This window comes from Volvox carteri, assembly GCF_000143455.1.
Source record: "Volvox carteri f. nagariensis unplaced genomic scaffold VOLCAscaffold_43, whole genome shotgun sequence".
NCBI lineage: Eukaryota > Viridiplantae > Chlorophyta > Chlorophyceae > Chlamydomonadales > Volvocaceae > Volvox > Volvox carteri.
Window position 1 is genome coordinate 737,292 of NW_003307586.1, and position 15,075 is coordinate 752,366.

General features: G+C 55.1%; 3 protein-coding genes across 3 annotated transcripts in view; 1 reads left to right on the top strand and 2 right to left on the bottom strand.

The window, feature by feature from the left end:
- The window catches only part of VOLCADRAFT_95371 (uncharacterized protein), a gene marked incomplete at both ends in the record, with an annotated part of 12,478 nt that extends 9,516 nt beyond the window's left edge, over positions 1-2,962 (top strand). The window contains 3 exons of the mRNA XM_002954446.1: positions 192-561; positions 1,273-1,823; positions 2,933-2,962. Coding sequence (XP_002954492.1) covers positions 192-561; positions 1,273-1,823; positions 2,933-2,962 — 951 coding nt within the window. The remainder of the gene's footprint in view (positions 1-191; positions 562-1,272; positions 1,824-2,932) is intronic.
- Positions 2,963-4,430: 1,468 nt separating this feature from the next.
- On the bottom strand, positions 4,431-10,494 carry VOLCADRAFT_106429 (uncharacterized protein; the record flags this gene model as incomplete). Its single annotated transcript, XM_002954507.1, has 11 exons — positions 10,335-10,494; positions 10,042-10,085; positions 8,918-9,323; positions 8,608-8,729; positions 7,861-7,947; positions 6,915-7,104; positions 6,476-6,621; positions 5,425-5,526; positions 5,045-5,099; positions 4,646-4,688; positions 4,431-4,542 (listed from the first exon to the last, which is right to left on the bottom strand). Exons 1-11 carry the CDS (start codon positions 10,393-10,395, stop codon positions 4,431-4,433), a joined length of 1,368 nt encoding a protein of 455 aa, XP_002954553.1. The 5' UTR covers positions 10,396-10,494.
- Positions 10,495-11,542: 1,048 nt separating this feature from the next.
- Positions 11,543-13,698, bottom strand: VOLCADRAFT_106430 (uncharacterized protein). Its single transcript, XM_002954508.1, has 5 exons — positions 13,614-13,698; positions 13,099-13,178; positions 12,881-12,955; positions 12,438-12,648; positions 11,543-12,116 (listed from the first exon to the last, which is right to left on the bottom strand). Exons 2-4 carry the CDS (start codon positions 13,160-13,162, stop codon positions 12,470-12,472), a joined length of 318 nt encoding a protein of 105 aa, XP_002954554.1. The 5' UTR covers positions 13,163-13,178; positions 13,614-13,698; the 3' UTR covers positions 11,543-12,116; positions 12,438-12,469.
- Between the last annotated feature and the right edge of the window lie 1,377 nt (positions 13,699-15,075).

Consider the following 15,075-nt stretch of genomic DNA (forward strand, 5'->3'; position numbering starts at 1 on the left):
GTACCCCGGATTAGCCTCACCCCACCTCACCTCACCTCACCTCACCTCACCTCACCTCACCTCACCTCACCTCACCTCACCTCACCTCACCTCACCTCACCTCACCTCACCTCACCTCACCTCACCTCACCTCACCTCACCTCACCTCACCTCACCTCACCTCACCCTTGGGCTACGCTGCATCGTCGTAGGGCTCCGGACACGTGGCGCATTCTTCCCCGCAGCAGGGCCGTGCAAAGGCAACACCGCTGCCGCAGCAGCGACTGCAACGACCCGTCCTTCAGCAGCAGCAGCCGCACTGCGGGACGTTGCCGGAGGCTGCAGCGCCCTCACATGCTACAATGATGGACGTGGCCGGTAGCCGGGCGGCAGCTGCGTCCAGCGCAGTAGCAGCGCCAGCGCCAGCACCAGCGCCAGCACCAGCACCAGCGCCGCCTTGCACCCCGCGGGGGAGGGGGGGTGATGAGGGCGCTGAGGGAAGTGGGTTCCCGCCGGTGCCCAGCTCACCGCTGGGCAAGCGCACCCGACCGGATGCCGTTGCACCAGCGGACGCGGATCTGGGTAAGGCCACGACAGCGACGACATTTTAACTAATTTAGCATACCCCATATGGGTGTATATATATATGTATGTATACATATGCGGTGTGCGCTTTCTCGCTTTACATGGACGGATTCCCGCCACTCTCCCACAGTAGTAGCAGCAGCAGCAGCAGCAATCGCGAACAGCACCAGCAGCAGGCCAGTCCTTCCTAGGGTGGGGTGGTCGCATTCCGTGGCATCCTGCAAATAATGTTGATCCCAATGCGAATCCCAATGGCGACGACTTGCAAAAGCCAATGCAGTTCGGGCCTCACGTAGCGATGAAAAAGTAGGACGATACTGCTGCCGGGTGGACTCGAATTGAACCGAACTGGGACTGGGACTGGCCGGCTGGCTGGCTGGCTGGCAGCAGTCAATGCCGACCGTAACACGCCACAAGGCCTCTTGGTGGCCGTTTCCCCCCTTGAGAATGTGTTCCCCCAACAGAGAAGAGGTCCACACATCGCATATGTCTTTTTTTAGCTTTATTGACCCTGTGCGCTGCTACACCACTCTGCACCCCACTCGTAACTCACCACAAGTAACCACCGCACACTAGTAAACTAGACCCTATTTACAATATTGAGACAATCCCTACTCGCTGGTGACTTTGCCCCTTGGGGTTGGATGGGGGGAGGGTTGTCTCCTCAACTCCTCAGTGGCTTGTCCAACCCGCTTTGGTACCTCGCAGGCTCGCCAACAGCATGTCCGCGCACCGCATTGGCACAGGGCCCGCCCTCTGGTCGGAGGTTCTCCCGGCTGAGTACCTCCAGGCGCAGGGGACATGACCGCCTGTTGACGCCGGAGTCTGAGGGGGCCGGCAGGGGGGATGATGCTGGTGGGCGTGGCGACGGAACGCCACGTCAAGGGGCTCCGCCATTGTCACAGCACCGCCCGGGAGACCCCAGCGCTGGTACGGGCGTGGGGCAGGCGCATCGCTCTGGTTGTGGCGGCACCACTAACGGCGGTGGCGCCGGCAGCGGCGCCGCGGGGCGCCCTCACTCGGCGGCCGTTACCCAAACGCAGCAGCAGGAACAGCATGGGCGCGATCGGGTGCCCTGCAGGCAATCAGTGCGCGCGCTGGATGTGGTGGAGGAGCGAGCGTGTGCTGGACGGCAACCTCGTCACCAGGGTATCGCCGCAGCCCAGCCGCCTGGAGGGGGACCACCAGCCGCCGCCGGCCCGCAGCTGAGGACGCAGCCGCTGCGTCCCACACAGGGTCACATAGTGGTCGTAGATTTGGTGAGTGACGATGACAGGGATTAGCACCGCAGTCACGCGGCTGGGGAGGTAAAATCCTTAAGGGACTGACGGGGTTTGGGGTTGTTTCCACTGCGGGTAAAGGAGGCTTGGATCGGGCGGGGCGCCGGAGAGTCTATGTACAGTGGCGTGAGGTGGTGCTGTGAGGTTTGTGTGTGTGGGTTAGCATTGGCGTTATAGGGATAGGATAGAAGGACATCAGGCATTACTTCCCGGTCGTCGCCGTCGTGTTGTTGGTAGTGTTGTCTTCTAGTGCTGCCCGTTGATGCGGGAAAGGAATGTTTTGCAAAGCGAAGAGGTTGTAGATTACGTTTCGTTTGACCTCTTAATGCAAGGACTACAGCTCACTTACGTCCAGGGCGCGCATCATCCGTTTACTGACAGACAGACAGATAGACAGACAAACGCGCATACGTTGACGGATAGAGGAGCATGCATAGACGAACGGAGAGACAAGGTAATGGATAGACAGACAGACAGACAGACAGGCCACGGCCATCTGCATTTGTCATGGCTCGGAAGGCGGTGACGTCCTGGCGACGTACAGCATACAGCGCGACTCGCATCGAGCTCGCAAGTACCAAGGGGGGAAACGCATGGTCTAGGGCTCCAGTTCGCACGCACATTCATTCGACACGCTGTTTGTGGAAAGTGCCTGAATGAATGGAATGTCAAGAGCCATTCTGCACCTGATGGTGTAATGTGCACTCCCCGGGTGTGTCATAGTGCACATTTTGGTCGCACATGTGCACGTGTCGTTCTGCGTCGCGCACACACGTGTGCGACCACAGCGTGTTCTCAGGTCCAGGAACTTTTAAAATTCCCTGGCAATACTTGTGCAGTTTTTTGTCAGGACAGGCTCAGGATGGACTTTTGCGTTGGGAACGTGCCACGTCGGGTAACCACCGTCGTGTTGACCTTGGGGTGTGTGTGTGCGGTGAAAGTGCGGGGGGGTTGAGAATGAGCGGTGCGCTATGTCGTGTGTGTGCGCCGGGTGGTGGTGGGTTTCCTTTCCGATTTAAATTCTCTCTTGCACATGCGCGGTGGTGCACGCGCGTACAATGAATTGCTCTTCCCGCCCCGTCTTCCAGCGGGAGATTAACTTCTCCAAAGGCACCTAGGCCGCTAATTTCTCTGGGTACATACACATGCTGTGAGGCCCCCTAATCGCACGGATGACAGGGGGAGCATGCTTTCTTGGCTGCCTTGTTGCTTGGGTGGCACAAGAATGAAGCAGTAGCAAATCCCCCACCGGCTGCCGTCTGCCGGGTCCTTGTGCTCAGGTCTTTGGGGTTCACCCCCTGCTGCTGTGACGGCCTCTGCCGGGGTTTGAGTTATCGCAAAGAGAGCTTTGGCCAGGTGCCGAGCTTGCTAGTTGGGAGACATCGTACTTTGTTACATGCGGGAACCGTTGCAAGTGTGCGGTTAAGCTCTGTACCGTACGACCACCGTGACCTTACCACGCCGCGAACTCCGCTAGTAACCCGGGATCCGTACCTCCTTGATCAGCAATCCGCACCGAACCCGTGTTTACCGGAAAATGGTTATATTGGTGATGTGATCTCATGCAAAGCACGCCCAAGTGCATATGCAGCAAAAGCCCACCGCTTGCGAAGCTTTCCAAACACCACTCTTGCAAATAGCTGTGGTGACAAAACGCCTGCTCCGAGAAAACTGCAGGAAAATAGCGTCGAACACAACCCTGTGATGCACAGCTCTCTCCAATGTCGAACCTCTGCTCTCCTGCACTGACCTATGCAGCGATGCCCTCTACGCCCTCATGAAAGCAATGCAAAAAGTAATCCCACAAGACACGCACCAAACAAAAGGTACAGCCCACAAGGTGCTAGTAAAGCGCCCTGCAACGATACCATAAAGTAAAAAGATGTCTCGCTCTGCACACCTGCACATTTCCAAACACCCGCCTGTCGAACTTTCCAAACACGCACATTTCCAAACACGCCGCCGCCGCAGCAGTAGCAACGGCCATAATGTGACAGCAGCTATGCACCACAATCCCTCACACTGCCTCAATGTACACCGACATAACTAATACGACCGTACATTTGCTGTACGTTCCGTACAAGGGCAGGCCTCCCGCTTTGCCCTTCGCAATGTGCCCTATCGACCAAAATCACCACAACGTCGCTGTCTCCTGGTGGCGACTTCACTGTACAGCCAGCCTCTGCAGCTGCGTCGCCCATCGCCCGTGCGGTACAGAATAGCACAAACAGAGTAAATCCATCGAACTTAAAAACGCCACGGACACACGTACACACACCAAATACACATTACAGGCATATATTGCACTCGCAGCAAACCTACTTAAACCAGCAGCAAACTCTCCTCATCACTGACAAAACCATCAAGCCCCATCCAAGCTTCGTTCAGTTATGCATTAGAGCTTCATCCCGCAACACCCCTACTGCCGCCCCGAAAGTGTGGCCCTGGCAGTGGTAATGGCCGCGCTCTGCTCTCCTGGACTCGCAAAATTCCTCGACATTCAAAAATATTACCTTTCAAACAGCCTATCGGTCAGCGCCTCAACTCACTACTAGACACACTCGCTGCCCAGTCAGCTGCGCTCACTCACTTCTTGGCGGTGGCGTAGGTGTAGAGCGCGAACGTCGCGATCAGCAACGCCCCGCCCAGGTTGGATAGCGCGGGGAAGTCGATGTCTACCTGGTCAGAGAGGATCGCGCTACGGAGGAGCGGAAGACGGGGCGGAAGAGAGGGCGAAGGGAAGGGATGATGAAAGGACACCCGTGCCAATCGAATGCATTGCCGTACACTGTACTGCATACCTGCCAAATATGATTGAGTAGCCGTACTCCAGAGCCGCCAATCCTGAGAGATATGCAAAGGCCCACAATGTGGCGGTGGTGGGTGGGTGGGTGGTGGGTGGGTGGTATAGGGAATAATAGGAATCCAGGGGGCGCAAGGGTCGTGGAGCTTGTGGGAATATGGTGCAGGTAGGAGGTAGCCCTTACGTGGGTTGTCCCCCCGTCAGAGGCCACCCTTCAGGCTTGAACCAGCAGTACAGCAGTGGGGAGGTGAGATATGATGCGAGTTGAGGGATAACAAGTTGCAGAGCAGACGAATCTTCCACCAGGTTTGATTCCCCATGGAACCTGAGCCCGACTCAGCCGCAGTCCCCAACCCACATCACATCACATCACATCACACCGCACAACAGCACCCACCGAGGTTGAGGTTCTTGAAGGTGGATGCGCCCAGGCGCCCGCGGTCAGCAGCGTCCTGAGCAGCGGCGAGGGGGGAATGCAGGAAGGGGAAATGAGACACCCCGGGGGGGGGGAGGGGGAAGAGGGACGACGGACTCCCCACCGTGTAGTGTGGCAGTTGGGACAGTTGGCCAGAAGGGTGAGTGGGAAGCAAATGTGGGACGCGCATGAGTACGGCATTAACTGGACGGCGACACGGACTCCCGGGACCACCCATGTGGCCCCACACGGACCACTCCAGTCGCTGCCACGATTCACGTGTGTGTAATCTTTTGTTGCCCGTGGGCCTCGGCTAGGGAAGTGTGGGATACTAACTCCTGCCGTGTCATTCTAGTTCGTACCTTGAGAACGTACGACATTACGCCAGCCAGGAGGAATCCAGGCGCCCAAACACCCTTCACCAGGGGGGTGATGGCGCTGTACGGATCTCCCGTGAAGAGCGTCTGTACGATGGGGGTACGACAGTTAACATGGCAGCAGCAATCAGTGTACCCCTCACAGCAGCAGGATTGTGCAGGGTATCGTGTGCACATACATACATACATACATACATACATACATTACCGTAGTGCTACTTATAGTTCGTTCTACAATAATTCGGGAGGCACCACGAATATGTAGCACGTACAAATTCTAAGGTATCCCAAGGGACCGCAGCCCCGAAATATCGTACCCTCCAAGCCGGTCGGTCAAACTTCGCAAAATCTAGGATTTCAAGGCGGAAATCAGCTCTTAAATACATAAAATATAGTCATAAACGTACGACATGAACAACGCTGGAAAACGTGCAAGACAGGCAACCCTGCTTCAATGCGGGATGAAACCGCTAGCACCAAACGCTCCGGTGAGCGACGGAGCTGGATTTGCAGGCTTGATGATGCTGTTGTCGAGGCCCAGCGTGAGCGAATGGAGCACGAGGAGGTTGCTAGGCGCGAGCGCAAAGCGGTCAATGCTACGGCAGCCGTTCCTGTTTGGTGCATCCAGCTGCGTCGTAATGCCTTTTACGTCGGGGTTTCAGCCACATAAAGACACGTTTCAGTAGCAACCACCCAAACACTGTATTGGCCCGGCCGGTTGGTTATTAGGTCGTTGCCACTGGTACTGAACTGTACGATCGGTCCAGAATTTGCTAGGGCGTTTCCAAAGTGCGAAAATGGTGAGAGACCATGAGCCTAAGGGTTCCCGGTGGAGGGAGACTGACTGGAAGCTGCAGTTTGAAAAGCCCCGAAACTTTGGAAGGGGCCCCGAAATTTGTATCATGCCCGCAAAATCTGGTCCGGCCTTCCCCGAAATTCAAAGAGCACGTACAAATTTTTAGAAAAATGTTGACGCCTCCCCGAACAAAGCGATCACGAACTATAAGTAGCACTACGGTACCCCTCACCCACCCACCCCCTCTACCTCGGGTGCGAAACACGCCACCACGGTGAGCAGGTAGAGGGCGATGCAGACGGTGTAGCCCCAGGAGGTGGAGTTCTGGGGAGCCCCTAGGTCCAGGGGGGGCGGCGCCAGACCCTTGCCCGAGGTGTGAGAGATCACTGCGTGGAGTCAACCCAGGGGAGGTCTGGTGCATGAGTCGAAGAGGGGGCTGCTGACGTCCCAAGACTCTAAAGCGAAGTTGAGTAGTTGGGAACGGAATCATTATCAGCCGGTTTCCCACTTGTTGTTTCGGAGCTGCAGTACAAACAGCGACGCGACCTCCGTACCATACCCGCCAGGTCGGTTTATGGGCGGGGGGGTGTATGATTGATCACACGGGCGTGAGATGATGCGCTACCGGCTAAAAGAAGGCACCAGGTCACCACGGCCGCATGCACGCACCACGGCTCACCTGACAAGTTGATGGTTCCGGCTGCCACCGCCGTACACGCGTACGACATCCACACCAGGGGGTTCCACAGCCTGAAGGTGGCGGGTGTGTTGATCAGCAGCACTGCCAGGAAGCCCGCGGACTTGAGCACGCAAGCGGACATCAGGCGCTGGTAGGTGGCGGACTTGAGCAGCTGGGACTCCGCAGCGTGCTGCGGTTGCGATGTGGTGGACGAGCGTGGGAGCGCATCACCCAGGGCGCATGGATGGATGGATGGATGGGTCTTCGGGTCACCAGACGGTGAGGAGTTAATCAGGGGGCCGTATCATATGAAAGGAGTTTATTTCTACTTCCTTTTGGGGTTCGGGGGTTGGACGGGTTAAACGGAGCTGGGTGATCCGCATGGATGGGGGAGAAACTCGGATGGCACACACACACACACACACACACACGCACATACACGCACACGCACGCACACACACGCACACACACACACACACGCCATGACGCGGCGGACAGCAGTACCCATGGGGCCCAGATGGACCAGGGGACAAGGCTGCGGTAGCGCTGGGCGGCTGCTCGCTGCTCATGATACGGGTTCTACGTATGTGCGAAGGGGGCTGTCGGTCCGCTGGGCAGGAGTTGCGTCAGGACGGGTGATGAGAGATGGGGTGGCCGCCGAGGGGGGGGCCCGGCAGAAGAAGGGAGGCAGCCGGCAAAACCTGAACCCGTGCGTTGCGTTGCATTACGCGTGTGTGCGTAAAATGCGATTCAGGACGGCAACATGCGCGGATATGCGTGGATGTGTGTGAAGAGGTGCGTGATTTAGAGGGCGGCTTGCAGTGCACGCGAGAAAATAGCAGTAAATGTCCTGGCCTCTTTTGTCGTACACTCGCCGCAACCTAAAACGCCGCCCTTCCTTGTACGCGCACACACGCGAACGGGGGGAGCGAGTGAATGTACGGACCTTGAGGCTGTACTCCACCGCCGCGCTGGCAGCTAGCGTGACCCCGACAATCCTTAGAAAAGTGATATCCAAATCCGAGGGGATGGCCTGGTTTCGTTGGGGGAGTGTGGGGGAAGGGGAGAAGGAAGTAGGGCAGCAATGCACAAAGGTCTCTGAGGCGCAAGCAGGGATGTATGTATGTGTATGTATGTATGTTGTTACAGGGTGGTTAACTTCGCCAGCGGCCCCCTTACCCGAGGCAGTCCCTGCTAGAGGGGCACCCTAATCCGTCACCCCATCCGACTTCAGAATGTATTCGTTGCAACCAAATCTAGCGGATCAACGGCGCCTCAACTCGCAAGTTGATATTATCACGTCCTACATCGTCCATAGGATGGGGGGCCACCTCCCATTTCAACACTCCTCAAACACCCGAGGAGCCGGCAGGCGGATTTGAACCCGGGTCGGCCGGGAGCAGAAGTCAGGCCTTAACCTCTGCCAGCCGCCTGCCTGTACTTATTGCGTATATGTATGGCTGCAAGGACCGCAACGTAACAACATGAATGACAGTAGCAGTAGCAGTAGCAGTAGCAGCAGCAGCAGCAGCAACTGATCCGTACTTAGTACGCTAGGTCTGCCAGCCGTACCATGATCCTGTCTGAACATTCTCCCGGGGGGGGGTCGCTAGGGGTTTCCAAGTTACGAGCCCGAGTCACCCGTAGAGAGGTCACCACACCCGACACATAATTTCGCAACCCATAACTCCACCTTGGGTAGAGCGAGGTGCAGCACGGCCTCCGGCTCCACAATGCTCAGTACGGCAAGGATGGCGCTAGTGGCAGCTAGCGCAGTGAAGGCGGTGGACTGGTTCTTGGGTGTCGCCAGCAACTCTGCGCCGTACAGAGTACGTCAACACTAATTAGTACGCTGACCGCGATGCAGCGGTTCACAGAGGCAACAGAAAGATTTTGAACAAACCTCCGCCTCACTCACAAGCTAGTGCATTAAGCCCAATGCAGTCAGGTAAGTAGCTAAATCAGATTTGCGAGGTAGGTGGCCGAACAGGCTTAGGGCTCACCAACCAGGTCCAGGGTGGGCAGGGAAAGGGGCCCCTCGCGGGAGTCCGATGCAGCCGCTGGCTCTGTCGCCGCCGTCGGTGCCTGTGGCTGCGGCGAAGGCTGCGCCGCATCCGCTGGCTTTGCCGATGACGCTGGCTTCGCTGTCGCCGCCGCCGGCTGCGACCAAGGTGATGGCGGCTGCGGCGGCGGCGGTGGTGTCGCCGCCGAGGGCCCCGCGGGGGCCGTTGACGTTGGCTTGGATTCCGCCGGTGACGGCAACGTTGCTGTGCTCACCTTGCCGTTGCTGCGCTCTGCTCCGCGCGCCGCCGCCATCTTGTCGCCCAAGCCGCTGCTGTCGCTGCCTCCGGTGCCGCTGCCGCCCTCGATCTGTGCACGCCAATCGCCGCGAGTCGCAGCGGTCTGCGACTGGGGAAGCAGCAGCCAGCAAACAGGCTGGGCAGACTACACATACACATACACATACGCACACACACTCTCTCTCTATTTTGGGGGGTCCCTCGTCATAAGAACATCCACTCGATTGCCCATCAACTGTCCATTTCATTGAGGAGAGTGGAGAGAGGGTGACGGGTCTCCAAAAGACAGCTAGCCGCAGGGTGTCACCGCAAAAAGGGTACGCGCCTTGTTGAAAGAGCTGCAGCTAGCGCAGCACCTTTCCATTCCATTCGCGGAGGATGGGCTGGGGAGCACGAAGAGCAAAAGAGAGGCGTACTACGGTGGGGGAGGCGGGGAGCGGCCATTGGGGTGTTGGAAGGTAGACATGGAGGTTTACACGGTCCATACGTACGGCAACCGGTTCCTGCTGATACACCTCAAGTCTCTGTGCACGAGGCGATTTGGGTTCGCGGAAAGAGTGATGTCATGTGACGTGATGTGATGGGGCGAAGACGGTGGTAAGCCCAGCTCGCTGGCATTCTGGCCAGGCGTAATGGATCACAAGTCCTGTTTTCACACGCTCCACGCACTGCGCTGACGGCTGAGGTTATCTTATCGCCGTGCTAATAGACACAGGGAAGGAGCGAAAAATCGGTTTCTCAGATGTGTGATCCGGTCAAGTGATCCAGTCGGGCTGTCCGGGCTGCATAGGCGTGTCCAGCCAGGTACCTCAACACGCCACGCTTACCTTGAAGCTGCGCCTCATTGTCCAAGCATCATCGAGGCGCTTGCCTGCGAGGTTGTTATACGATAATCGGGAGTTAGCAACTTAATGGAGCTCCTTCCCCTTTGAGAAATGCCAACCCTTCCGAGGCAGCTGGATGGGAACCAACCCTAACATCTATTGCAGTACCCAAAGGTTTCCTAATGTATTGACTTTCTTAAGTGAAAAATTGTGCACGGAGAGCAGTTTCTACAACTGCGACCCCGCAGGTGTTGATGGCCCATCTGCCTCAGCGACTGGACGCCCGCTCTCCTCACCAGGCAAGGCCGATGCCATGCGCGCAGCACCATGGCGGTGCATAAGGAATGCTCCTTGCATTCTCCTTATGGTGGTCAGCGATGAGGAGGAGAGGCAAGTTTACCAACGAGCAACGGTTCCCCTTTCTCTAATACGAGCCTTCTTGTTGGCTGATGCTGTAATACTACGCGTGTAAAGGATATGACTTTTACTATCTCACGCGTTCTTATTTGGCAACGCCCAAGCATGGCTGTGGCCTGAATGTTCTGCTACTACGACACATGCTGGCTGGCCAAACCTCATAATGAGATGTTGTCAAAGCATCAGATGAATACTTCTACGAGTAACGTATTTGCTTACATAACTCAACCACTCGGCCCACGGGTCCGTCGGAAGCTTCTTCACCGACACATTTAAGTACATGCAATGTGGTAACTGGCAGTAGTGGAGACTGCTTTCCGAACGTAGGTATGTGTGTGTGTGTGGTTGTTACAGTGGGCTCCAGCGGGCCAGCGGGCCGTTCACTGCACCTGAGACGAACATGATAAACTAGACTCCCACTCAAATGAGACAACGTAAGTATGCAATATCCAATGATTCAACGCAAGGCATGTGTTGCCGTAAGTATGCAGACATAACCTTTGGTTGGGAATTCCACTCTTGACTTACTATCTTGGCCGTTAGTGCTTAGTACCTGGGTCAATGGTTTGTTTTTCCACCCGTGTTTAGTCTCCTACCTAATAAAGGCTACCACTTTTCGGTTTGCTGGCACTCCGGTCTTGTGTTTCTGGGCACTGTTCGTCGGAGAAGTCACGCTCCCGTCCAAAGCCAGAGAGTTCATACCGTCCCGTCCTCCCGTCCTACCAGCCATCCCGTCCTCGAGACGTGTGATTAAGTAATCTGTCATGGACTCGGCAATCAGCAGAGTAACGCTGCCAGCGTTTGGTCATGTCCTTTGATTTAACATTTGTGTCTCAACTAAGGGTAATGAGGCTAGCGAAGCCAGTGTTTAAGGCCCACACCGTGTGGGCTGCCTAAGGCCAACAGTGTTGTGCGGGTGACGCTCGCTATGGCGTTGCAGACGTGCCGTTCGGGCTCCACTGTTAAAGTCATGCGATTACTACCAACTATTGACCCCAGCAGTGTGATATCTTGCGGATTCAGGGACATTCGCCCAAAAGGATCCGTTCCATGTATCGCATGTAACCCGTAACTCAAGAAGACAGGACAAATTTCAAACCGTTACAATATCCTTGCAGCTGCTAAACAAACCAAGCTTATGAGGATAGATTGCACTCGATAACGGCAACACGCGACTATGGCCAAGAGACAATTGCAATATGCATTGCTAGTTGCCACAAAGGACGTGCCGTACAAGTGCCCCGACAGAAATCGTCCCTATTTGACAATGACTTTATATTTGAACTGGCATCCATGTCGATGCTTTTGGTGAATAACCCTTTCTTTCTTAAGGTGAACACCTTCATTAGGGAATGGGCGCATAGTTTTCAACTGACAGATGCACAGTAAAAACATTTAACCAGAAGAGTAAGCACATGACCGCCATAACTTTATTGTGCACTAATCCGCAGGCCCTTCGTCTTCAACGCGTCTGCCGAAATTGTCTTCTGGCAGCTGCCGACGCTGCCGTCGCAGGGGTGCGAGTGCGTCATCCAAACGGTTCGTCCGCTCCCTGCGATCGGAAATTTCGCTGACGACGATTAAAGCTGCGCCGACGACCATCCCAGCAGCAGTACACAAGGCCGATTTAAGCTGATCGCCTTTAGGTCGCGGACCCTCACCTACACATGCAGGGAAAAGGACAATCAGGAGGAGGAAAAAGTGTAAACAGCTGTTTGCGTCTGCCTCCTTACTCTCTCCACGGTACCTTCTTCATGTTGCAAGACAAGTACGCAACTCACGGAACTGAATGCGCAAGGGATACGCGCTCTGTGCGCTCTGCCAGGAGGCCCACAGCAGTTGGCGACGGGACGCAACGGCAACGCGGCCTAGGGAGTTGCGCGCAGAACTCCAGATTAAGGGTGCAGCATGATCAAATCATGACATATTAAAGCAGCTCGGGTCACCTGCACAACCCTGCCTTAGTAGAAGAGGCCACTTACTCGTTCGCCGCTCGCTCTTCTACGTGTCTGATCTACTTGCCAGTCTTGGTGACGGGCGCGGAAGCCGGGGTAGCGGCAGCCACAACGCCGGCGCGCTGCCGGGCGCGAGCCTCCTCAATAAGCTTCATTTGCTTCTTGTAGCCGTAGATTGGCATGGCCGCAGAAGCCACGAGCAGGGGCAGGCACCACACCGGGAAGTTGCCCTGGGGAGCTGCAAATCGAAGGACGATGGCAAAAGAAACGCGAGTAGATAATCGCTTTCTGCGCTTGAGGCACACATGCCATCATACAATTACTTCCAGAAGCCAGCCAACACACATAAACCCAAAGGGCTCATGCAATGCTTCATGTAATTCCTATCCAGGTTCCTACAGACTTTAGGAAGGACTTCCAAAACCAGGTCAAGAACTGCAGCCATACAAACATTCATCTACAGAACTTACGGGGAGCAGGCGCAGGTGATTGCCCAGAAGCGATCGGGCCCGCAGCGCTCGACGCCGCGCGAGGGCGATGGTCAGCTGCAGCCCAGTAGAACGGAGAAGAACGGGAAGCTTACAACCGATAATACACTTCGGAGACAGAATTTCCCATGTTAATTCTTTTGCGTACTTTGGACCTTGCCAAGTGGAAACACCATGTCACTCGGGACCAATCGACGCACCCTTTGGCCCAGGCCTGGGGCGGAAATTGGGCTGACCACCAGCGATGCGGAGGATATAGGACATGTTTATATAATTAAACCTGCAAACATGGGATACGATGGGCCACTCCGTTTAACAGCACAGCAAGCATCGGTAGTGAGTGAGTAAAGCCCATGAAAACTTGCAGCAACTCGACGAAAGTGGCGGAACCCAATACGCATAAAGGCTAGCGGAAAAGGTGTTTGGAAAAGAGACAGGGTCCTAACAATTTCCCTAGATGTCCGGACGGTTCCGAAAAGAACCCTCGTCGGCAAGCCCATGAGCACAAGACAACAGCAAGGTTTTCTGCGCAAATACGAGGTAATAAATCCGAAACTTTGAAGAATTTCCTTTCGGAAGAAGTCAAATGAAGCTAGGTCCTTTTGTACCATACGATGGCAAAACTTCCGAATTGCTATAGGGATGCCAAAACGAAGCATCCGCGAGGGAAGAGGTAGCATCTCACATAAAACAGCCTATTAGCTCATGAGCTTACCTTGAGGAGAGTGTCTTGAGTAAGGGGTCTCGGAAGTACCGGTACTGTCGCTTGGACAATTGAAATTCTATCCTGGATTACCTTGGAAATTAATTACAAATTGTATACAAAGCATTGGAGTCTGGCCCTTTATATGCAGAGCGTGAACGTCACGACGGAGACGACGGGTGACGAGCAAGTCGTGCAGCTTGCGGCATGCAGCAAGATTTCTTCTAGGATGATGTCGTACTTACTTTAATCGCGGAGAATTATTATCCTGAAAAATTGGATCGCGAAAACCCTAGTAGGATGGGAGGACGCATAGGGCTCGGACGCAAGCAAAATCTGAAAAGTGCACCGAAGGAGTTATTAGAGGATTGTCTGATTGTGGATAGTATTATCGGTTTGCTTTTAAGTGCATGTGAACCAAAATTGGGACGTCTATCATGCGCTACGATATGTCCTCATCGGTCACGTAAACGCCGGCATATTACTGGCATTTACGCTCACGTGGGGGTTTGTCCAGCTGTTACTCCGCAGGTTGCAGACTTTTACACCGTTGTCCAAGATTACCAACAATGCCTTTGGATGCCTACTTGTCAATGCAGTCTTGAAACAAACCGACATGAGCAGCACTGAAAGTTTCACAAAGTTTCAAAATAGCGTCAGATAGCGTCTTTGGAAAACTGGAATCGCGAATGCATTCCATAACCATTCGCATTAATAAATTCGTAATGTGGATAACGGCGAACAGATATTTCCGCTGATATTTACAATTTTCTGTAGAAGTATCCCATACTGCTGCTATGGCCGCCGCCCATATCCGATATCTCGGCCACCATTACACAGGGAGCAAGACATGCGTTACATAGTGTTGGGGTTTGGCACCGACCCGGCAGATTCCGTTGGATGCTGGTGGTGGGTGCGGAACCTGAGCGATCCACTGAGAAGTTGACTAGGGTGACTGGATGAGGGTGCCCCGAGATACCAGGGAAGGCAGGGTTTCGCAGGGTAGCTGCCACGGGCGAAGATACACCCCCCTGTTTCACACATCATAGTGTCGAGTGCTCAACCCGTTACTGGAAAGCGCGCATGTCTGTGCCTACACACCCGAGTTGAGGGGCCTGTAACAAGACCTTCTTGGGAACTGTAGCTCACCTCAGCTCAGCTCGGTGCAATCATATGTCTCACACACAAGACGCTAATCGCGAGCTCAGTCCATTTCTTTTCCTTTGCCTTACTCCACTCCTCTTAGCCTCTCTGGGGCCCTTCTTGAGGTAAAACAGAAGGGCGTTGTCGCGTCCAGCACAACATTCGTAACCCTATCTTACCGTACAGCATCCGACCACACCGCTCTTAATGCCGTACTATCGCCGTACACCACCCCGCATACACCGCACCGCAGTACGCCAACGCACCTTCCACCCAGCCCTTCCTTAAAGACGCGACGCCATGCTTATTACGTTACCGGCAAAGCAGTATC

Bases quoted from the DNA above. Each gene is read 5' to 3' on its own strand.
- VOLCADRAFT_106430 (XM_002954508.1), bottom strand. From the start codon at position 13,162: ATGTCCTATATCCTCCGCATCGCTGGTGGTCAGCCCAATTTCCGCCCC. The intron at 12,956-13,098 runs GTGCGTCGATTG...ACTGGGCTGCAG, and splicing joins CCCCAGGCCTGGGCCAAAGG to CTGACCATCGCCCTCGCGCG. The intron at 12,649-12,880 runs GTAAGTTCTGTA...TTCGATTTGCAG, and splicing joins ATCACCTGCGCCTGCTCCCC to CTCCCCAGGGCAACTTCCCG.